This window comes from Salvelinus namaycush, chromosome 1 (genome assembly GCF_016432855.1).
Source record: "Salvelinus namaycush isolate Seneca chromosome 1, SaNama_1.0, whole genome shotgun sequence".
NCBI classification, from domain to species: Eukaryota; Metazoa; Chordata; class Actinopteri; order Salmoniformes; family Salmonidae; genus Salvelinus; species Salvelinus namaycush.
In genome coordinates, this window is record NC_052307.1 from 30239673 (window position 1) to 30264669 (window position 24997).

At 42.0% G+C, this 24997-nt stretch overlaps 1 protein-coding gene and 1 pseudogene across 1 annotated transcript; both read left to right on the plus strand.

Annotated features, from left to right (window-relative positions):
- The first annotated feature begins 215 nt into the window (after nt 1–215).
- LOC120030653 (mesoderm induction early response protein 3-like) lies at nt 216–16305 on the plus strand. Its single transcript, XM_038976129.1, has 13 exons — nt 216–251; nt 1811–1835; nt 5988–6133; nt 6407–6541; nt 6871–6994; nt 7412–7485; nt 7707–7776; nt 7911–8059; nt 8272–8353; nt 8442–8536; nt 8719–8846; nt 12933–13087; nt 14220–16305. Exons 1-13 carry the CDS (start codon nt 243–245, stop codon nt 14681–14683), a joined length of 1656 nt encoding a protein of 551 aa, XP_038832057.1. The 5' UTR covers nt 216–242; the 3' UTR covers nt 14684–16305.
- Nucleotides 16306–18533: 2228 nt separating this feature from the next.
- LOC120051381 lies at nt 18534–19282 on the plus strand (annotated as a pseudogene).
- The last annotated feature ends 5715 nt before the right edge of the window (nt 19283–24997 follow it).

Below are 24997 nucleotides of genomic sequence, written 5' to 3' on the forward strand. Positions count from 1 at the left end.
AGTAAGGATACTCTTAGGTCTCAAATGACACGCCTATAAATACAAACCGATTTAACGTTTGCCAATCAATACATTTTTTATCAAAGTCAATTTATACAGTAACATTCCTAGATTTTGACAGGTAGCCTACCAGTATTTAGTTAGAAAGACGTCACTACTACTGTTACCTGGATCTCTGATTGGCTCAGAGAGTCGATCCGGGTACTCGGCTGGAAGGCTGGAAGGAGCCTATAGGTACCAATATGGCGGAGGTAAGAGGGAAAATAGGGGAGAAGCATCAGATTTTAAATCGATGTTTTTTACATTTTTGTCGTTAACTTTCTTTTTAAATGTTATCAATTTCATAGATTAATGTTTTTTTGTTCTATATGTGTGGTTTTGTGGAATGATTGCCGCAATTGCCTCTAAAATATGTTTAAATGTATATACCGATCTTTCACGACAAGGCCTGTGCGCGTTCTCAGCTGCTTTGCTAACATCGACTGGGTAGATTGAGACGCCAATTTGGTGGAGGAAGAAAATAAGACATTATTTTCAAGTAATTGCGATGGTATTTTTCGGTTCTTGTGTACACAAAATGTAAAAAATCTTTAATGACCGGGGAATTGTTCCCAGTTTTAGAAATACCGTGTAGCTAAACAAAACGATTTTTTTTCTCTAGCCTAGGTTTGCCTGTGTAACGTTAGTTAATAAGATTACCTTTCTCGATCATTTCCGAACACCGACAGTTTGTGGGAAAACTGTCTATTGTTGTTATTTTGCGTCCCACATCCAAATGTTATCCTATTGCTAACATATTTACTAATCATACGATAACATTACATCAAACCGCTTATCTATACGGTCGGTAACTAGCTGAGGAACGCTCAACTCCGTTCCTCTATATCGAGGCGGAGTTGAGTTTTGATAACTGGTCACGGGATTTGTTAGCAACAACCTTGAGTCACCATCAGTCGATTCTTGTCAAAATGTAAATTCTGAAAACGCTTACATGTACCAATGTTTGTCCTTTTACAACTGCGGTCCTTTCGCAGGGTGCTGAAATTAATGCTTTTAATAACTTTTAGCAAATACAACCACCGATTTATCTAATTTGTGTTGCTCGGTTGCAAACTGGTCTCAGAGCATTTCATATTATTCTGTACGTAAATCCGAGACACTCCATTTAGTATGATATGTTACGTTTGGTATGGTTTCATAAGACAGATGGTTACTTAAGGCAAAAACGAAAGGATGGGTGCGAGTTCGAATCTAATCACGGAGAGCTTTATAATTTTAGATCGTTAGCAACTTTTCCACTGCTTTGAGCTAACCCTTTACCTAACCTTAACCCTTTTAGCTAAACCTAACCTTAACCCTTTTAGCTAAACCTAACCTTAACCCAACCCTTATCCCGAACCAAAAATGTCATCTTCAATGCGGTAGGGACGTCCCACGGGTCACGGATAGCACGGAGCCAATTGAATCTCATCTTAAGTAGCTAGTATGTACGAGGAAAAGTTGGTTGTAATTTACATTTTTACAAGAATCGTCTGATGTTTTCGACAGTGTAACAGAGCAGCCTTCACATCAGCCTGGGAAGCTGCTAGTGGGGTTTATGGATGTCTATTATGGGCTTGATGTGAATGAAGAATGTTTTATGTACGAACCGGTCGCTGGGGGACTCGAGTGCATTACCGGTTGTACACTAAGACTAATGGTGGAGATCCATAAACCCCACTAGCGACAGCCCAGGCTACATTCACGTATAGTATTTTGTCTTTTCAATGTTGCTTCATTTGTGCTCTTATATTTTTGTTCTTCTAAACAGGCTTCCTTCGGGAGTTCGAGCCCAGGTAATGTAGGAATTCTATAATTTAAAAAAAAACACAATCCTTAATTCAAACAATAACTAAGCGTCACTCCGCCTGTGTTTTTATAAAAAATCTGAGGGATGGGCCTGGATAAATGTGTAACCACTCTCAAATTCATAGACAGGGGTATGGATTCAAGGACTGACCATCCATGATATAAAAATTATAGTTCTAATCATGTTTTGAAGCAATAGTGTTTGTTTACATTTATGTTGTTTACAAATATTGGAGTTAAACAAGCATACATGCATACATACATACATACATACATACATACATACATACATACATACATACATACATACATACATACAATACCAGTCAAAAGTTTGGACACACCTACTAATTCCAGGGTTTTTCTTTATTTTTACTATTTTCTACATTGTAGAATAATAGTGAAAACATCAACTATGAAATTACAAATATGGAATCAGGTAGTAACCAAAAAATTGTTAAATAAATATATTTTATATTTGAGATTCTTCAAAGTAGCCACCCTTTGCTTAGTCACACTCTTGGCATTATCTCAACCAGCTTCATGAGGTAGTCACCTGGAATGCAGTTCAATTAACAGCTGTGTCTCCTCACAGCTGCCCATGTCCCTTAATATTGATGATGTGGTTGTTACTGACAAGAAGCACATGGCTGAGCTCTTTAACCACCACTTCATTAAGTCAGGATTCCTATTTGACTCTTAACATGCCTCCTTGCCCGTCCAACATTTCCTCATCTCCCATCCCTTCTAATGCAGCTATCCCCGATGCTTCTCCCTCTTTTTCCCTTGCGCCGCTACAAAGTTTCTCCCTGCAGGCTGTCACTGAGTCCGAATTGCTAAAGGAGCTCCTTAAACTTGACCCCAAAAAACCATCTGGGTTAGTTGGTTTCGACCCTTTCTTCTTTATGGTTGCTGGCCCTATCATCACAAAGCCTATCCAACCTTTTTAACCTGTCTCTCCTTTCTGTGGAGGTTCCCATTGATTGGAAGGCAGCCACAGTTTGTCCTTTATTTAAAGGGGGAGATAAAGATGATCCTAACTGTTATAGGCCTATTTCTATTTTGCCCTGTTTATCAAAAGTGTTGGAAAAACTTGTCAATAATCAATTGACTGGCTTTCTTGATGTCTATAGTGTTCTCTCGGGTATGTAATCTGGATTCCGCTCAGGTTATGGATGTGTCACTGCAACCTTAAAGGTCCTCAATGATGTCACCATTGCCCTTGATTCTAAGCAATATTGTGCTGCTATTTTTATTGACTTGGTCAAAGCTTTGATACGGTAGACCATTCCATTCTTGTGCGCCGGCTAAGGAGTATTGGTGTCTCTGAGGGGTCTTTGGCCTGGTTTGCTAACTACCTCTCTAAGAGTGCAGTGTATAAAGTCAGACAATCTGTTGTCTCAGCCACTGCCTGTCAGCAAGGGAGTACCCCAAGGCGCAATCCTAGGCCCCACGCTCTTCTCAATTTGCATCAACAACATAGCTCAGGCAGTAGGAAGCTCTCTCATCCATTTATATGCAGATGATACAGTCTTATACTCAGCTGGCCCTTCCCCGGATTTTGTCTTAAATGCTCTACAACAAAGCTTTCTTAGTGTCAACAAGCTTTCTCTACCCTTAACCTTGTTCTGAACACCTCCAAAGGGGGTCATGTGGTTTGATAAGAAGAATGCCCCTCTCCCCACAGGTGTGATTACTACCTCTGAGGGTTTAGAGCTTGAGGTAGTCACCTCATACAAGGAGAATGGCTACTGTCCTTCTCCTACTGTACACTGTCCTTCTCTCAGCACATATCAAAGCTGCAGGCTAAAGTTAAATCTAGATTTGGTTTCCTCTATCGTAATCGCTCCTCTTTCACCCCAGCTGCCAAACTAACCCTAATTCAGATGACCATCCTACCCATGCTAGATTAGAGACATAATTTATAGATCGTCAGGTAAGGGTGCTCTCGAGCGGCTAGATGTTCTTTACCAATCGACCATCAGATTTGCCACCAATGCTCCTTATAGGACACATCACTGCACTCTATACTCTGTAAACTGGTCATCTGAGGAACCTGTCGCAAGACCCACTGGTTGATGCTTATTTATAAAACCCTCTTAGGCCTCACTCCCCCTATCTGAGATATTTCCTGCAGCCCTCATTCTCCACATGTTACACCCGTTCTGCCAGTCACATTCTGTTAAAGGTCCCCAAAGCACACACATCCCTGGGTCGCTCCTCTTTTCAGTTTGCTGCAGCTAGCGACTAGAACGAGCTGCAACAAACCAAGCACTCAAACTGGACAGTTTTATCTCAATCTCTTCATTCAAAGACTCAATCATGGACACTTACTGACAATTGTGGCTGCTTTGTATGATGTATTGTTGTCTCTACCTTCTTGATCTTTGTGCTGTTGACTTTGCCCAATAATGTTTGTACTGTGTTTTTGTGCTGCTACCATGCTGTGTTGTCATGTTTTTCTGCCTTGTTATGTTGTTGTCTTAGGTCTCTCTTTATGTAGTGTTGTGTTTTGTCCTATATTTATATTGTATTCATTTTTTAAATCCCAGGCCCCTGTCCCCGCAGGAGGCCTTTTGGTAGACCGTCATTGTAAATAAGAATTTGTTCTTAACTGACTTGCCTAGTTAAATAAAGGTTATAAAAATAATTTGTGGAATTTCTTTCCTTCTTAATACGTTTGAGCCAATCAGTTATGTTGTGACAAGGTAGGGGTGGTATACAGAAGATAGCCCTATTTGGTAAAAGACCAAGTCCATATTATAGCAAGAACAGCTCAAATAAGCAAAGAGAAACAACAGTGCATCATTACTTTAACACATGAAGGTCAGTCAATACGATAAATGTCAAGAACTTTGAAAGTTGCAAAAGCCATCAAGCGCCATGATGGAATTGGCTCTCATGAGGACCGCCAAAGGAAAGGAAGACCCAGAGTTACCAGCCTCAGAAATTCCAGCCCAAATAAATGCTTCACAGAGTTCAAGTAACAGACACATCTCAACATCAACTGTTCAGAGGAGACTGTGAATCAAGCCATCATGGTCGAATTGCTGCAAAGAAACGACTACTAAAGGACACAAATAAGAAGAGACTTGCTTGGGCCAAGAAACACGAGCAATGGGCGTTAGACCGGTAGAAATCTGTCATTTGGTCTGATGAGTACAAATTTGAGATTTTTGGTTCCAACCGCTGTGTCTTTGTGAGACACGGAGTAGGTGAACGGATGACCTCCACATGTGTGGTTCCCATCATGAAGCATGGATGAGGTGTGATGGTGTGGGGGTGCTTTGCTGGTGACACTGTCAGCGATATATTTAGAATTCAAGGCACACTTAACCAGCATGGCTACCACAGCATTCATTCTGCAGCAATGCGCCATCACGTCTGATTTGCGCTTAGTGGGACTATCATTTGTTTTTCGACAGGACAATGACCCAACACACCTCAAAGCTGTGTAAGGGCTATTTGACCAAGAAGGAGAGTGATGGAGTGCTGCATCAGATGATGAGTTGGACCACAGAGGGAAGGAAAAGCAGCCAAGTGCTCAGCATATATGGGAACTCCTTCAAGACTGTTGGAAAAGCATTCTTCATGAAGCTGGTTGAGAGAATGCCAAAAGTGTGCAAAGGCTGTCATCAAGGCAAAGGGTGGCTACTTTGAAGAATCTAAAATGTTTTGTTTAACACTTTTTTGGTTACTACATTCCATATGTTATTTCATAGTTTTGATGTCTTCACTATTATTATACAATGTAGAAAATAGTAAAAAAAAGAAAAACTCTTGAATGAGTAGGTGTGTCCAAACTTTTGACTGGTACTGTATATTGATATCGCAACTAAGGATTCCAGTTTTAATGGAATTTGAAAGTGAAATACTGACGTTATGAATATGACCTGTCCATTTTCTATTCAGGTGATGTTTATTATGATACCATGAAGCTAAATCTGTTCATTAAGAAATATTGAGAAAATATTCCATGTAAATGATGCTTTGTGTGCGACAATGGCATTGACAAGCAGTGGCATTGACAAGCAGTGGCATTGGCAGTGCCAGTTTTGCAGAGTGTATCTAATTTATTTGCCAATTGTCCTTAATGGTGCCATTCAACTGCGATCTAAAATAGTTTTCCCGCTCCACAGTTGGCTCTTTATCGTCTGAAGATCATGACTTCGATCCGACAGCAGATATGCTAGTCCACGAATATGACGACGAGAGGACTTTGGAGGAGGAAGAGTCATTGGAGGGCGAGAGAAACTTTAACTCAGAGATAGCCGATCTGGAGAAGGTTGGTTGGCTAATAACAGGAAATAATTCCCAGTTTCCTTTCTTTTGGACAGGAAATTTAGTTGTTGCTTTTATCGGAAGGTTTTTCATTCTGTCAATGTTTGAATGACCACTTCCTTCCCTACTATAATTAATCAAACGTTATAGGCTCGGGGGGGAGAATATTGTATCATATGGAACTTTTTGTCAAACCAGTCTTCACATAGCAGACATGTATTATCATAATTTGGATTGGAGAGACGTGATCTAAAGGGATTTCTGTTTGTTGTAACAGGAGGGGAACATGCCGTTGGAGGAACTGCTGGCCATCTACCGCTACGAGGCGTCTGTCAGTACGGCTGCAGGCTCCAGCATGGACAGCTTTTCTGGGGAGCTAACGGATGAGCTGCCAGACATGACTTTGGACAAGGTGAACAAAATTCATTCCAATATTTTCCGATTTGGTAAAGGGAACATTGTCACGGTGTACTGTAGAGCCAATTTGTAGATATTCAAAGATGTTTTCAGTCAAGTTCCCTTATGTATCTGTGATATAATCAGTAGGCATCTATCCCAACTATGATTACATTATAAGTGTCTGTTTTACTTCTGTATTACCTACAAAGTGTGTTTACGACAGATATGGAACAAAACAACTTGTAGCTTTTAGGATCAATTGATCCTTGGCGGGCTCCCAGCGCTAACTAACAGTTACTGATGTAACTAATGGTTACCAACGATAATTGGGTTCTTCCACAGGAGGAGATAGCTAAAGACCTGCTATCAGGGGACTATGAGGAGGAGACCCAGTCCTCCGCTGATGACCTCACCCCTTCAGTCACCTCCCATGAGGCCACTGACTTTTTCCCCAGAACACTCAGATGTAAGGCAATTCAAACTTTATTAGGACATCTCGGGGATAAATGATAAGACATTGTCAGAGCTCAAAAGCACAATTATAAAACACAAATACAATTGGTCAGATTCATATAATGCTTTATAGTGTGAATATTATGAGCCACTGCAATGTTTTATTTGTTATTGTTTCCCAAGTTTAGCCTGCAGTATAACGTAATTGAAAACTCATAATAATGGGAAAAATACTGTCAAGTGCAGGTGTCATTATAAACAAAAGTACTTTAAGTTATTTATCTTGTTAGCTTTGACAGCATTTATCCCCTCCTAAACATTCATACCATATTTTAATGACCTTGTCACGTGATGAGTTGATAAGCACAGGGTCCCATTCGTATAACAAGCATTCTAATGGGGCGTGCCCGTTCTGTCTTTGCATTGTCAGCTAATACTATCTACGACGGTGATAAGGAGTCCGAGTGTGAGGAGGATGGGCCAAGCCTAGAGGACTCCAGAAAGGTAAGAAACTTGTCCTCCTTTTAAAAGTGACTTGATTGAAGAAGATACAGGATTAAGTTTCCCATAAGCACAGATTGGAGGTCAGTTCTTTTACTTTTCAATGGTTACGGTTGTTTAGTAACGTTATTCGGTTAAATGATCCTAGACCTGCATTTACTGATGGTAGAAACATGGTGCTGCATGTTCTGGGGGTAAATCTGTTTTGTATTTGCATTTCACAGGAAATAATGGTGGGGTCGGAGCACCAAGCAGAGGTCCCCACCCACCTCTGTCACTATGGCGACGATAAGGGTGAGTGCAGGCTTTCTCAAGAGGTTAACCCATAAACCTGTTGCACTTGACAGTCAGACATTTAGCAGTGTTTCCAAGTGTAACATTGCAAAGAGTGTCTAACATTGTGATTCTCATCTGCCATTTTCATGAAGTATACGAAGATGATGACCAGTTGCTATGGAGCCCGGACGTGTTGTCAGAAAGCAAGGTCAGAGACTTCCTGTGTGAGGCGTCGTCACGGGCGACCGATGAGAGGACAGGAAGTGACATGGCAGGGGCTCATGTGAGCGACAATGAGCAGGTCAGTCATCACTACGCGTGATGGTCAATCTTCATCTAGCTGTCTGTCTTACTGGCATTGTGGAAGACTTCTTTAAGACTCGCTGGATGTCATAACATTAGACATTCTCCAGCTGCCATCTCAAAGTTATTGTCCGTCTGTCAAAGTTACATGATTGTCATAGTTGTTGTCAATGTAAGTCGTTGACCTATTCCTCTGTCGTTTCCCTGTAGGCTCTGTATGAGCTTGTGAAATGTAACTACAATACCCCTGAAGCACTGGAGAGGTATTGCAGTAACGTGAACTCATCAAAGGGTAAGTCACCATTTTGAATAATTAGTAGGCTCTTTCAAAAATGTCACTCTGTTGGGAGAGGGAAAATAACCCCTTGTGATTATTACAGAGGAATCCCCACCGTGGTCTGAAGATGAATGCAGAAACTTTGAACATGCACTACAGCTATACGATAAGAACTTTCACCTCATACAGAAGCACAAGGTGGGACTCTCTCTCTGTTACTGATTTTAGAAGGTGGTGAAGTGATTGTAATATCATGTTGATAGCTTCTGTAAGGATATGAACATGCATACTTTATTTACCCTTTCTTTAAAAAGCCTGTGGCACTAACTTCCTGTGTTGGAGAACACTTCTTTTCATCATGTATTTCTGCCCTTCATCAGGTTAAGACACGGACGGTAGCTGAATGTGTTGCCTTTTACTACATGTGGAAGAAGTCGGAGCGCTTTGATTTCTTTGTCCAGCAGAATCGCTTTGGCAAGAAGAAGTATAGCAGCTATCCTGGTGTAACGTAAGTGATCATTCAGTATGCTCAACAACCATAGTAACTGAGGTCTGAATTCATTGCCAAATGTACACTACCGTTCAAAAGTTTGGGGTCACTTAGAAATGTCATTGTTTTCCATGAAAACATAAACTCAGCAAAAAAAGAAACGTCCCTTTTTCAGGACCCTGTATTTCAAAGCTAATTCGTCAAATCCAAATAACTTCACAGATCTTCATTGTAAAGGGATTAATCACTGTTTCCCATGCTTGTTCAGTGAACCATAAACAATTAATGAACATGCACCTGTGGAACGGTCATTATGACACTAACAGCTTACAGACGGTAGGCAATTAAGGTCACAGTTATGAAACCTTAGGACACTAAAGAGGCCTTTCTACTGACTCTGAAAAACAACAAAAGAAAGATGCCCAGGGTCCCTGTTCATATGCGTGAACGTGCCTTAGGCATGCTGCAAGGACGCATGAGGACTGCAGATGTGGACAGGGCAATAAATTGCAATGTCCGTACTGTGAGACACCTAAGACAGCGCTACAGGGAGACAGGACGGACAGCTGATCGTCCTCGCAGTGGCAGAGCACGTGTAACAACCCCTGCACAGGATCGGTACATCCGAACATCACACCTGCGGGACAGGTGCAGGATGGCAACAACACCTGCCCGAGTTACACCAGGAACGTGCAATCCCTCCATCAGTGCTCAGACTGTCCACAATAGGCTGAGAGAGGCTGGACTGAGGACTTGTAGGCCTGTTGTAAGGCAGGTCCTCACCAGACATCACCGGCAACAACATCGCCAATGGGCACAAACCCACCGTCCCTGGACCAGACAGGACTGCCAAAAAGTGCTCTTCACTGACGAGTCGCGGTTTTGTCTCACCAGGGGTGATGGTTGGATTTACGTTTATCGTCGAAGGAATGAGCGTTACATCGAGGCTTGTACTCTGGAGCGAAATTGATTTGGAGGTGGAGGGTCTGTCATGGTCTGGGGCGGTGTGTCACAGCATCATCGGACTGAGCTTGCTGTCATTGCAGGCAATCTCAACGCTGTGCGTTACAGGGAAGACATCCTTCCCCCACATGTGGTACCCTTCCTGCAGGCTCATCCTGACATGACCCTCCAGCATGACAATGCCACCAGCCATACTGCTCGTTCTGTGCGTGATTTCCTGCAAGACAGGAATGTCAGTGTTCTGCCATGGCCAGCGACGAGACCGGATCTCAATCCCATTGAGCATATCTGGGACCTGTTGGATCGAAGAGTGCGGGCTAGGGCCATTCCCATACAGAAGTGGCCGGGAACTTGCAGGTGCCTTGGTGGAAGAGTGGGGTAACATCTCACAGCAAGAACTGGCAAATCTGGTGCAGTCCATGAGGAGGAGATACATTGCAGTACTTAATGCAGCTGGTGGCCACACCAGATACTGACTGTTACTTTTGATTTTGACCCCCCCCCTTTGTTCAGGGACACATTATTCCATTTCTGTTAGTCACGTGTCTGTGGAACATGTTTAGTTTGTCTCAGTTGTTGAATTTTGTTATGTTCATACAAATATTTACACATGTTAAGTTTGCTGAAAATAAATGCAGTTGACAGAGAGGACGTTTCTTTTTTTGCTGAGTTTACATGAAATTAGTTGCAAAATGAATAACAAATATAGTCAAGACAATGTTGACAAGGTTAGAAATAATGATTTTTAATTGAAATAATAATTGTGTCCTTCAAACTTTTGATTTTGTCAAAGAATACTCCATTTGCAGCAATTACAGCCTTTCAGACCTTTGCCATTCTAGTTGTCAATTTGTTGAGGTAATCTTAAGAGGTTTCACCCCATGCTTCCTGAAACACCGCCCACAAGTTGCATTGGCTTGATGGGCACTTCTTATGTACCATACGGTCAAGCTGCTCCCACAACAGCTCAATAGGGTTGAGATCCGGTGACTGCTGGCCACTCCATTATAGACAGAATACCAGCTGACTGCTTCTTCCCTAAATAGTTCTTGCATAGTTTGGAGCTGTGCTTTGGGTCGTTGTCCTGTTGTAGGAGGAAATTGGCTCCAATTAAGCGCTGTCCACGGGGTATGGCATGGCGTTGCAAAATGGAGTGATAGCCTTCCTTCTTCAAGATCCCTTTTACCCTGTACAAATCTCCCACTTTACCACCACCAAAGCACCCCCAGACCATCACATTGCCTCCACCATGCATGACAGGTGGCATTAAGCACTCCTCCAGCATATTATTTTTTTTTTTTGCTTTTCACTAATGTTCTTCTTTGTGATCCAAACACCTGAAACTTAGATTCGTCTGTCCATAACACTTTTTTCTAATCTTCCTTTGTCCAGTGTCTGTGTTCTTTTGCCCATCTTAATATTTTCTTTTTTGGGCTTTTTGGCTTTTATGGCTTTTTCTTTGCAACTCTGCCTAGAAGGCCAGCATCCCGTAGTTGCCTCTTCACTGTTGAGGATGAGACTGGTGTTTTGCGGGTACTATTTAATGAAGCTGCCAGTTGAGGACTTGTGAGGCGTCTGTTTCTCAAACTAGACACTGTAATATACTTGTCCTCTTGCTCAGTTGTGCACCGGGGCCTCCCACTCTTTCTATTCTGGTTAGAGCCAGTTTGCGCTGTTCTGTGAAGGGAGTAGTACACAGCGTTTTACGAGATCTTCAGTTCCTTGGCAATTTCTCGCATGGAATAGCCTTTATTTCACAGAATAAGAATAGACTGATGCGTTTCAGAAGAAAGTGCTTTGTTTCTGGCCATTTTGAGCCTGTAATCGAACCCACAAATGCTGATGCTCCAGATACTCAACTAGTCTAAAGAAGGCCAGTTTTATTGCTTCTTTAATCGGCACAACAGTTTTCAGCTGTGCTAACATAATTGCAAAAGGGTTTTCTAATGATCAATTAGCCTTTTAAAATGATAAACTTGGATTAGCTAACACACCGTGCCATTGAAACACAGGAGTGATGGTTGCTGATAATGGGCCTCTGTACGCCTATGTAGATTTTCCATAAAAAAATCATACGTTTCCAGCTACAATAGTCATTAACAATGTCTACACTCTATATCTGATCAATTTTATGTTATTTTAATGGACAAAAAATTTGCTATTCATTTCTAAGTGACCCCAAACTTCTGAACGGTAGTGTATGTCGACGGAGTTCCCTCTGAATATGATGATGGCCTGTGAATGCAAATTTTATTTTAATGTACTTGCAACTACCGTAATTTCCGGACTATAAGCCGCTACTTTTTTCCCACGCTATGAACCTGGCGGTTTATACAATGACGCGGCTAATTTATGATTTTTTCCCCCACAAGATTCACGCCGCCAAAAATCTGAGCACCGTCACATAATGTGACGTAAATCGAGCGCGCTCAAACTTCCCATCATTCTGATTACGGTAGTCATTTTGTCACCCTCATCATGGCAAAGACACGGGGAAATGCATATGATGCAGCTTTCAAGTTGAAGGCGATCGATCTGGCTGTTGGAAAAGGAAATAGAGCTGCTGCACGGGAGCTTGGCCTTAATGAGTCGATGATAAGACGTTGGAAACAGCAGCGTGAGGAACTGACTCAGTGCAAAAAGACAACAAAAGCTTTCAGAGAAGAAAAGCAGATGGCCCAAACTAGAAAATTAGCTTGAAGACTGGGTCAACACACAGAGAGCAGACGGCCGAGGTGTTTCAACTGTGCAGATCCGACTGAAAGCCAAAAAAATCGCCACCGCAATGAAGTTTGACTTTCTTGGTAGGCTACTGTTTACTGCTATTTTTTAAATTTTTGTTACAAGCCGTGTTTCGTTTAAAAGCCTATTTATTTTTGTTACAAGCCGTGTTTCGTTTAAAGGCTGTGTAAAGTTCATTTGTTTCAATGTACCGGTAGGCACTTGCGGCTTATAGACATGTGCGGTTTATGTATGTACAAAATACATATATTTTTTTTAAATCAGTGGGTACGGCTTATATTCAGGTGCGCTTAATAGTCCAGCAATTACGGTACACAAAAGGGGTGGAGATTGCTAATGGTTATTATGGGAGAATGTGTCTGTGTGTGTTAACGTCTTGTGTGTTCCCCCTGCCTGTAGGGACCTGATGGACCGGCTGGTGGACGAGGCGGAGGGCCTGGCAGTAGACAGCTCCTCCTCTGTGTGCTCAGGCGGAGGAGGAGGGGTGAGGATGGAGCCCACCACAGAGCAGCAGCTCAGCCTGCTCAACTCCATCACTGCCAGCGACCTCACAGGTTAGTCAACAGGGTCTCAGACTCTCAACACGGTATGTAGCACGAACTTACCCTCTCCTTCCTTAAAGATAAACTTCTCCTTAATGCAACTGCTGTGTCAGATTTCAAAAAAGCTTTACAGCGAAAGCACACCATGGAATAATCTGAGTACAGCGCTCAGCCACCAAAACAAGCCATACAGAGACCCGCCATGTTGTGGAATCAACAGAAGTCAGAAATAGCGTTATAAATATTCACTTACCTTTGATGATCTTCATCGGAATGCACTCCCAGGAATCCCAGTTCCACAATAAATGTTTGTTTTGTTCTATAAAGTCCATAATTTATATCCAAATACCTCCTTTTTGTTTGCGCGTTTAGTTCACAAATTCACAAGGCGCAGGCACTTAGTCCAGACAAAGTCAAAACAGTTCCATTACAGTTCGTAGAAACATGTCAAACGATGTATAGAATCAATCTTTAGGATGTTTTTATCATAAATCTTCAATAATATTCCAACCGGACAATTCCTTTGTCTTTAGAAATGAAAGGGAACGCAGCTCGCTCTCACGGCCGCGCGCGTGACTTAGCTCATGGCATTCTGCCAGACCCCTTAGTCAAACAGCTCTTATTCGCTCCCCCTTCACAGTAGAAGCCTGAAACAAGGTTCTAAAGACTGTTGACATCTAGTGGAAGCCTTGGGAAGTGCAATCGGACCAAATTTACACTATCTTGGATAGGCATATACTTGAAAATCGACAGACCTCAGATTTCCCACTTCCTGGTTGGATTTTTTCTCAGGTTTTTGCCTGCCATATGAGTTCTGTTATACTCACAGATATCATTCAAACAGTTTTAGAAACTTCCGAGTGTTTTCTATCCAAATCTACTAACAATATGCATATCTTAGCTTCTGGGCCTGAGTAGCAGGCCGTTTACTCTGGGCACGCTTTTCATCCGAACGTGAAAATAGCGCCCCCAGCCATAAGAAGTTAATAGGCTTGTGAAAAATAGTTACTCTAACTTCAGATATGGCATTCGGTATTACATTACACAACAATACAACTTTATACATTCAACATAAGTCCTAAAAACAATACATAAGAAATCCACAGATAACCAAGAAGTTAATTTATGTTTCCCCATCTCTCAGCCCTGAGTAACAGCGTGGCCACAGTGTGCAGCCCAGCGGAGGTGAGCTGCCTGGACTCGTACGGTTTCCCCCCTCTGGAGAGCCTCCACCGGGGGTCCCTGGCACAGGAAGAGCCCCTGGGCTTCCCCTCCAACGGAGGAGATCCCGACTGTCTCAACATGCTGGACGCTGGCTTCTACCACTCAGACCTGGGCCAGCGGGGAGGGGTGTACGGGGGCAAGGACTGCGAGCGGCCTTCTAAGAGGCTCAAGTTGGCGCTGCCCGACTCTTTCATCAACGACGTTTCCGTGGGTAACCTCGGAGTGGACTTTGAGGGGCGGCGGAACACGGCACACCACCGCATCACCGGCACCAAGATGGCGGTGTCCGTCACGGACTTTGGGGGCTTGGCGGGCAGTGGGGAGCCCAATGGGTTTATGGGAGCACATGCACGACGTCACAGCACGGCGCTGCAGTCAGAGTGACCACCCCCGCCCCCAGAATCCCACTTTTAAATCCACTATCCCATGTGTACATAAGACTCACTCACTGGAGATTTTTGTTTGATAATTATATATACACATTTATTTCGTTTTTGATTTTATTTGTGAAATATGACATCAGTGATGTCTTTATCGTATAGAACAAAAAATCTTGATTTCTCAAGAGTTTATATAGCCATTTATTTTCCGCGGCCCTGAGATGTCAGTGTCCATGTAGAGTGGGGCCCAGCCCAGCCTGTCTCGGAGGCTGCGGATAGACAGTTGTGTTTTGTTCCTCATCCCTCACACACACATCTACAGACGATTTCTTCAAAGCTACGTAATCCTGCCACTCATATACAGTTGCCAAACCAGCTTTGTTCTGGTTTACTAAGTTTGTTCATTATTAAAGTGTTATTTTTGATTAACAATCCGTGTTTACAGGTACTTGCAGAAACCAGGCTTGGTCAAATGTGTTTTGTCCGAGAGGAGCCTGGGTTTTGTACTTAATGCAACAACACTCGTTGGTGTTGAGGCGGTGTAGGTTATAACTAGGAGCATATCAGTTGCTAGGATGTTTTTCTCTCCCTCCTTTGTTTTTGTTCCTGTGGAAGCTTCTTTTGTACTCTGCTTGCTTTTTTCAGACTTTAACAGTCTGAAGTGGCCAAACCAGAGGAGAATGTTCTAGAATTTGAACAATATATTATATGATGATTTTCCTGTGTTCAGCTGTGACAGAGCTTGCCAAAACATTTTAAACCTTTTTTAAATCCGCCAATTTTATTAGCGGAGTCAAGTGATCAATGTAAAGACTAAAAGGCTGGGTCTGACACCCGACTAATCTGGGCAGTTTTATCTGTCCATCAGATTATCTGAAACATGCCCTTATAAATCAGTCTCTTATTGCCCCAGAAATTAGCCAATATCATGACAATATTTTACATTATGACAGAACAGTTTTTGGATTGGCATTATAGCGTTGCACTGAGATGTCATGTGTTCAGCTCCAGTAATGTATATAGTTTCTGCCCTGTACTCTTAGCACAACATGTATTTCTTCATAAATCTATTTGGCCCCAGCTGAGTGCTAATTGTGCTGTTTGCATGTTCATCATGGAGCTTGATCAATCTGCAAAAGTTAGTATTATTTCTTTATTTAAAGCCACTTTTTTTCCTTTTCTGCAACTTCCACTGTACTGACTGGAGGATGCCTTGTATTATCCGGTCCATACTTTAATGTCCAGTTGCAGTCTGACAGAGATTCAACTTCTATTTCTCTTGACTGAACTAATTGTGAAGTGTTGAGTGTCGGGGGGGCATGTCATCATTGTCTTTTTAATGTATGCAGTAGTGATTGCTTAATTTACCTATGCATTGTGAGTTTGATAATTAGTTGGTTTCAGGGGTGTATATATACTGAACAAAAATATAAACGCAACAATTTCAACGATTTTACAGAGTTACAGTTTACAGAAGGAAATCAGTCAATTGAAATAAATGAATTAGGCCCTAATCTATGTATTTCACATGACTGGGCAAGGGCTCACCCCACTGGGTGCCAGGCCAATCAGAATTAGTTTTTCCTCACAAAAGGCCCCCCCCCCCCCAGGCTATCCCACAGGTCTGCGGTTGTGAGGCCGGTTTGGACGTACTGCCAAATACTCTAAAACGACATTGGAGGTGGCTTTTGGTAGCGAAATGAACATTAAATTCTCTGGCAACAGCTCTGGTGGACATTCCTACAGTCAGCATGCCAATTGCACGCTCCCTCAACTTGAGACATCTGTGGTGTTATGTGTCGAAACTGCACATTTTAGAGGGGCCATTTATTGTCCCCAGTACAATGTGCACCTGTGTATTGACCATGCTGTTTAATCAGCTTCTTGATATGCCACACTTGTCAGGTGGATGGATTATCTTGGCAAAGGAGAAATGCGCACTAACAGGGATGTAATCAAATTTGTGCACAAAATTTTAGAGAAATAAGCTTTTTGTGCATATGGAACATTTCTGGGATCTTTTATTTCAGCTTATGAAACATGGGACCAACACTTTATATGTTGCATTTATAGTTTTGTTCAGTATAATTCTGAATGTCACCCACAAGTCCATAGATTTTTTTACATACACATTTACCATACAATAATTCACTATCCTGAGTATGTACAGATGGGTTTTTTGCATTGGTTTTACCTAGCTAGGCGTTATCTAGTCATTCTGTTTCTATGGCAGACATTGGAGTCAGCTGTTTGTTCACCTTGCATTGTTTCCCCAAATGTGGACAGTTTCATGTAAATAATTAACTAATAGCCTTAAATGTCTTCATTGACCTCTTTAAACTTGTGAATCTGTGTTGATACAAATACTTAAAATTAGATTCCTTGTCAAAAGGCAATAATGTGTCTATGTACTGACATTATTACATGTTTTTACATTTTACTGATTGGCTTTTGGTGTTTGGATATTTTGGGGGTGATTTTTCCCCTTGGCAGTGGGAGACAGCAAAACAATGCATGCTAGCTGTGTGACAGTTCTCGAAAATGTACCACTTAAAAAGGCTTTACCTAAGACGTATTAATATATTATTCAATGTTGCATTTTGAAGTTGCAATCATAATATGTACAAATCCCATTTTGTTTCTCTTCATTTATTTCCTTTACACATTTCTGTCTTTGTCTTGGTGAAAGGGATGGCTTCTGTAGTCAGTATGTTGAAAGATGGGTCTGGTTCAGAATCAAGCCCTCGTCCCTTAGGTACTTGCATAGATCTGGGCCCGTATCCACAAAGTGTCTTATTCATTGTGATCTAAAAGGCCAAACTGATCCTAGATCAGCACTCCTACTCTGAGACGCTTTGTGGATACGGCCCCTGGTATGGTTGGATAGATGGAACCAAAATGGCAGATGAACTACTACCATATTTATTATACCTATCCAATTCTTTCAGATACATCAAGTGCCTAGGGGTATGTACCAGACCATTGTTACTCACCATCATCAAAAGTGCAGATGTAGTGGGTGTCTCCAGGCTCTCTCTAGCTTTAGCAGTGCAGTGATATTTATTTCACCCTATGGTTTGGTATAAAGACTCAAATACTGTCTGAATGTAAAGGCCATTGACTAGTAGATTAATATTTTGATTTTACAACCCTGTCCTGAAATCTCATAATGTGATATTTTTTGGGAAATCTCTGGAGAGACTTGTGTGTAAGAAAGCACTAATTTCTTTTTATATTTTGTATTGTGTTTTGAAGTTTAATAGTACAAAAAGATATAGCAGTTGTGGTTGTTAAAAATAAAAAAAAACATCTAGTTCTTTGAAGTAAAGAACATCTTTTGTGAATAAAACATAAATGTATATCCAGAAATATAGACAATCAACATATTTACTATCGAATGTTCAAGAGAAACTCGCTTTTGTTTAAGAATTGTACATAGACACTGAATAGTTTTTTTTCTTTGGGTTTTGTTAAACATTTTGTATTTTCTGTTCTTTAATACCTGATGTACAGATCCAGAAATAAAGCTCTGGAAAAGGTCTCAAGATTTCTGCTTTACTCAGTTTTATGTGTATTAACTTGTGTGACAGAACAAGTGAATTTGTGCTTTTAGTGGTGGATCTCTCCCCAAAATTGGTCGCCGTCCCCACCTCTAATAGCCTAATCCCTACACTTAACACAACATTTGCCATTTGGGCCTTAATATCTTTACCTTTTTTTACATGCAAAAAAGTTACATAGGTCTAAACCATTAATGGTGACACTGTTACAACGTAATAAATGTTGGACACATTACATTTGTCGAACACGTTAAAGTGCTGCCATTTCATGGGTTTGTCATTAGGCCTACAGAAATGGCGTGGTTAAATCTTGTTTATTCTGTTGCTTGTGAGATGTCAACTGTCATTGACATGTTCAAATGGTGGTTAAACGTATTACATTACATTGCAATAGGCTTTCACACATTTGCAAAGACGTGGCTAGCAGACAGACATTTTTAACAAAGAAAGGGTGAGAGATTGGCTATATCGAACATTCAGAATTGCCAGTGCGCGTGTCTTCGGCTTCAAGAGATGTCGGAATTTGAGGCTCTTAAATAAAGAATCTGCTCAATGCAAAAGATTTCTTCCTTTTCGGTTGCAATGGTGTGATATGCCACGGAGAAAAGCCAATAACCGGTGCGTTCCTTGATCAAACACGGCAAAAAAAAATGCAATAACCGGTGAGTTCTTTGATCAAACACAGCACTAGGCCACGGGAGAATTACGTGAACAAATTCTACCGCCTGGGCTTTGATGTAATGCAAGAGCAGATATTCAGCTTCTCTTATTGTTCAGAGCTTTACCTGAGAGATGTCTCTAAGGTGCAAGGTGTTTGTCATAGGCTGAGGGGGTGCGTAATGAACTGAGAGGCTGGCAATCATTTTGTTGATGAAGATGACAGCACTATATTTAACTGCACATTGGCCTCAAATGTCAAAGCGGTCCTTGTTGGAATTGACAAGTTGACCTTCCTTAAATTGGCCAAAGCCTCCTGCTATCTGCGGGATTCAGAGTCCGGATGGAAGGATCAGGGGCGCCGCCAGGGATTTTGGGCCCCATGAAAATATATCACATTGGACGCCACCACCACAGGCCACACCAACCCTGTGCAATTGCTGTAACCACACACCTCCAGAACCCAATCGACCCATTCAAAGCTTTAAATAACTACCTTTGCAGGCTTGAAACTCTCTTGTAGTCCAATATTTACTGTATGATATTTACTGACAGTGAGCTGTGAAAATGTAACACTGTGCAGACATGCATGCAACATTCTGCATACAGTGGAATTCACTGATACCCTCTAATAATTTATTTTATTTCACCTTTATTTAACCAGGTAGGCCAGTTGAGAACAAGTTCTCATTTACAACTCCGACTTGGCCAAGATAAAGCAGGGCAGTGCGACAAAAACAACACAGAGTTAAACAAACGTACAGTCAATAACACAATAGAAAAATATATACAGTGTGTGCAAATGAAGTAAGGAGGTAAGGCAATAAATAGGCCAATAGTGGCGAAGTAATTACAATTTAGCAATTTACACTGGAGTGATACATGTGCAGATGAGGATGTACAAGTAGAAATACTGGTGTGCAAAAGAGCAGAAAAACTAAATATGGGGATGAGGTCCGTAGTTGGTTGGATGGGCTATTTACAGATGGGATGTGTACAGCTGCAGCGATCGGTAAGTTGTTTTGACAGCTGACGCTTAAAATTAGTGAGGGAGATATGTCTCCAACTTCAGTGATTTTTGCAATTCGTTCCAGTCATTGGCAGCAGAGAACTGGAAGGAAAGACAGCCAAAGGAGGTGTTGGCTTTGGGGATGACCAGTGAAATATACCTGCTGGCATGCGCTGGAGCGCATGCTATAGGTGGGTGTTGCTATGGTGACCAGTGAGCTGAGATAAGGCGGAGCTTTACCTAGCAAAGACTTATAGATGACCTGGAGCCAGTGGGTTTAGCCACGAATATGTAGCGAGAACCAGCCAACGAGAGCATACAGGTCGCAGTGGTGGGTAGTATATGGGGCTTTGGTGACAAAACGGATGGCACTGTGATAGACTGCATCCAATTTTCTGAGTAGAGTGTTGGAGGCTATTTTGTAAATGACATCACTGAAGTCAAGGATCGGTAGGATAGTCAGTTTTACAAGGGTATGTTTGGCAGCATGAGTGAAAGAGGCTTTGTTGTGAAATAGGAAGCCGATTCTAGATGTAACTTTGGATTGGAGATGCTTAATGTCAGTCTGGAAGGAGAGTTTACAGTCTAGCCAGACACCTAGGTATTTATTGTTGTCCACATATTCTAAGTCAGAACCGTCCAGAGTAGTGATGCTAGTCGGGTGGGCGGGTGCGGGCAGCGATCGGTTTACTAGCATTTAAGAGCAGTTGGAGGCCATGGAAGGAGTGTTGTATGGCATTGAAGCTCGTTTGGAGGTTTGTTAACACAGTTTCCAAAGAATGGCCAGATGTATACAGAATGGTGTCGTCTGCGTAGAGGTGGATCAAAGAATCACCTGCAGACAAGAGCGACATCATTGATATATACAGAGAAAAGAGTCGGCCCGAGAATTGAACCCTGTGGCACCCCCATAGAGACTGCCAGAGGTCCGGACAACAGGCCCTCCGATTTTACACACTGAACTCTATCTGAGAAGTAGTTAGTGAACCAGGCGAGGCAGTCATTAGAGAAATCAAGGCTGTTGAGTCTGCCGATAAGAATACGGTGGTTGACTGAGTCGAAAGCCTTGGCCAGGTCGATGAAGATGATTGCACAGTACTGTCTTTTATCGATGGCGGTTATGATATCGTTTAGGACCTTGAGCGTGGCTAAGGTGCACCTGTGACCAGCTCGGAAACCAGATTGCATAGCGGAGAAGGTACGGTGGGATTCGAAATGGTCGGTGATCTGTTTGTTCACTTGGCTTTCGAAGACTTTAGAATGGCAGGGCAGGATGGATATAGGTCTGTAACAATTTGGGTCTAGAGTGTCTCCCCCTTTGAAGAGGGGGATGACCGTGGCCGCTTTCCAATCTTTAGGTTGAACAGACTAGTAATAGGGGATGCAACAATGGCGGCGGATAATTTTAGGAAGAGAGGGTCCAGATTGTCTAGCCCAGCTGATTTGTAAGGATCCAGATTTTGCAGCTCTTTCAGAACATCAGCTGTCTGGATTTGGGTGAAGGAGAAGCGGGAGGGGGTGGCTTGGGCCAGTTGCTGTGGGGGGTGCAGAGCTGTTGGCCGGGGTTGGGGCAGCCAGATGGAAAGCATGGCCAGCCGTAGAGAAATGCTTATTGAAATTCTCGATTATCATGGATTTAGTGGTGACAGTGTTTCCTAGTCACAGTGCAGTGGGCAGCTGGGAGGAGGTACTCTTATTCTCCATGGACTTTACAGTGTCCCAAAACTTTTGGGAATTAGTGCTACAGGATGCAAATTTCTGTTTGAAAAAGCTAGCCTTTGCTTTCCTAACTGACTGTGTGTATTGGTTCCCGACTTCCCTGAAAAGTTGCATATCGTGGGGACTATTCGAAGCTAGTGCAGTACGCCACAGGGTGTTTTTGTGCTGGTCAAGGGCAGTCAAGTCTGGAGTGAAAAGAGAACTATATCTGTTCTTAGTTCTACATTTTTTGAAAGGGGCATGGTTATTTAAGATGGTGAGGAAAGCACTTTTAAAGAACAACCAGGCAAATGTGCTAAAGACCATCTTTTACAGTCTAAATGTAATTTTAATGGTAAAATTCTTGAATGGAAAATTCTCTTAACATTAATGAATAACTTAAAATAAATAACTTAAATATACATTAACATCTTCAATTAAAATAAATTAACATGATCATCTATTGAATGATATAATAAACAAAATAATAAAATCAGAAGCATATTTTTGAACTAAGTATACATACCAACTAGAAAATAAACAGCTGGAAAAGTGGAAATGGAAAACAAAATGGAAATGGAAAGGCCTGATGGTGGCGCTAGAGCAAAGGTCAAGTGGTCACCAAATCAATAGGTTTCTTCCACTTGGGGTCTTGATTGTGCACAACAAATGTTATGGCAATCCAGCCATTACTTTGAGATATATCTTGTTCTCAGTCTGTTCTCAGTCTTGTTCTCAGCCTGTGGGCATCATGTGTGTAGTGATCCAATATCCATAGCCATGCCATTTAACAGTTATCACTGGCCACTGCTCAGCCTTACTCACCAAGAGCCCAGCACTGAGCCTTCTTGCTAGCAAAGTCACTGATCAAGTCTTTGAAGTCCAGCTTTCTAGCTAACAGACTTTCAATGGACAGCATGGCAAGACTGCAAAGCCTGTCCATAGTGGACCTCAAATAGTTTTTTATCAGTTTTAGCTTACTGAAAGCTCTCTCGCCACCAGCAACAGTCACAGGCAGTGTGCAAATTATACGTAAAGCAATGCACACTTCTCCAAAAATGCTTTGCAGCTGCATCATACAAATTGCATTCAGGAGACCAAGAGGGGACAAGTTAGGGGTGAAAGTGGCAGCATATACAGTGTTCAGGTGTCTTACTTCATTTTGAAACTCAGGTGTAAGATCTCTGGAATACATGATCAGTGGTTGGCACACAGAAGGGACTTTATCCTCACTAATCTGCCCAACTTTCAGAACAGCAGAAAATATTCTACAATTTTTGCAGTGGTGTGGAACCTAGTGTGCAAGTCACTTATGATGTTGTCCATAGCAGTAAAAAACACTGTGTTCGGAAACACTGTTGCTGCACTGTCCTGAGCTGTCTCCTCTTGAGAGGTCTCATCATGGAATCTCTTCCTTTTCCCATGGTGGCTGTGTTCCTAAATTGAGGTGCAACATCCATTTGCGTAGCAATCAGTGTTGCCTCAGACAGGAGAGACTCCCATCCATCTCTAAGAGCCTGCATCTCTTCCTTTAAGGCTCTGATATTGGCTGCCTCTGTGTCAAGTGAGATTTTTCCTGGCTGGAGAATCACATTACTGTCCTCAATGCATTGCAGTACCTGCAATTATGTCAACTGACATGTCATTCAACACAATGCTGCTCACCACCTCCTTCAGTTGGGAGTTGGGCTGGTTCAGGGGTATGGGGATGGGGAGACAGGGCTGCTGAGCCTGAAGCTGCATCTTTTGGGCCTTGCACCAGGCAGGGGCAGGGACAACTGATTTAGTATGAATAGCTTTCTAAAAGTTTGCCTGCATTGATTAAATGTTGGCTAAAAGAGGAGTGAAATGTAAACACTCAGAATTTTCTGTGAAGATATTAAGTAACTAATGTTAGGGGAGCAACAGTAACCTATTTCAATACAGAGGCTCTCTGGGTGTTTACTTTTTTGCCAAAATCAAGAAAATAAAAAGAAACCGTTAGTTTTATTAGTACATTGTAAATGTGTGTGTGTGTGTGTGTGTGTGAGAGAGAGAACATACTCTATTTCCAATTCGCATCTCTCAAGGAAACGGTGATCGGCAAGCCCCTTTGTTTGAGTGCATCTCCAATCAGTGCAGAGTGAACCCAGCCTAGTGCCTGGTGGTGGGGGACGTATTGAGTCTGGAGACAGAAATGCTGTTTGTGGACAACTGTGGCCTGGATACCATGCACAGGTACAGTATCTCTCGGATGAAGACGGCCCAGGAGGAGAGATTGATCACTCCACAAACCACAGCTTTGTGCCAGACGATGTTGTTAACACTATTGCTGACTTCATACTGTGACGCCCTGAATTTGTCTAAACTGTCTCAGTGCTTCTCCTGCGGATGGGGCGCTTCCCCTTTAATTCCCTATTAAATAGCCAGCATCAGCTCCGCAAAAGTCGGTTGTGACAGTGGCGCGAGAGAGGAAGTAAGTGTTCAACCCTCAGCTTGGAAGCTCGTTCATACCCAGTTTGTTTTGTTGTATTTAAAAGCGTGTACTATAGCCGTGGCGCAGAATCAAACCAGTATCGGATCTACTTATGTCTGCTGGAGATATGTGGCGGATTGTCTGACTGACCACAACTGTTTTGCATACGGTATTTCTTCATTTGTTTTGGGGTGATTTATACCGTGTTGGTTTGTGTTCAGTTGTAGTACGACTACTGAGATTTCTGATACTCTTTAATGTGTGTGGAACGGGAGTTTATTGCAATCTGACTGTATGAATGAGACCGGGTTTACCCATCACTTTATGCAAGGAAAATGCGTGACAGGTCACTTGGGTTCACTGAACTAATTTACGGGCTGGACTCATTTTAGGCCCGAGGTATGGAACTTTTCTTGAGGAATTAAGATCATTGTGTTGTAACATTGTGTGATCATTTATTTTGGTAATACAACCAACTACTTTTACTTATTGTGCTATTGTACTTTTTACACCATACATTTACCTTGACACCCAAAAGTGCTCGTTACATTTTGAACGCTTAGTAACACAGGTAAATGGTTAAATCCACTCACTTATCAACAGAACATCCCTGGTCATCCCTACTGCCTCTGATCTGGTGGACTCACTAAACTAACAGGCTTAGTTTGTAAATAATATTGGAGTGTGACCCTGGCTATCTGTAAATTTAAAAAATCTGGTGCCATCTGGTTTGGTTAATAAGAAATTTGAAATGATTTATACTTAAGTATTTTTTTAGCAGTTACATTTACTTTTGATACTTAAGTATATTTTAAACCAAATACTTTTACTCAAGTAGTATTTTACTGGGGGTCTTTCACTTTTACTTGAGTCATGTTCTATTAAGGTACATTTACGCAAGTATGAAAATTGGGTACTTTATCCACCACTGCTTTTACA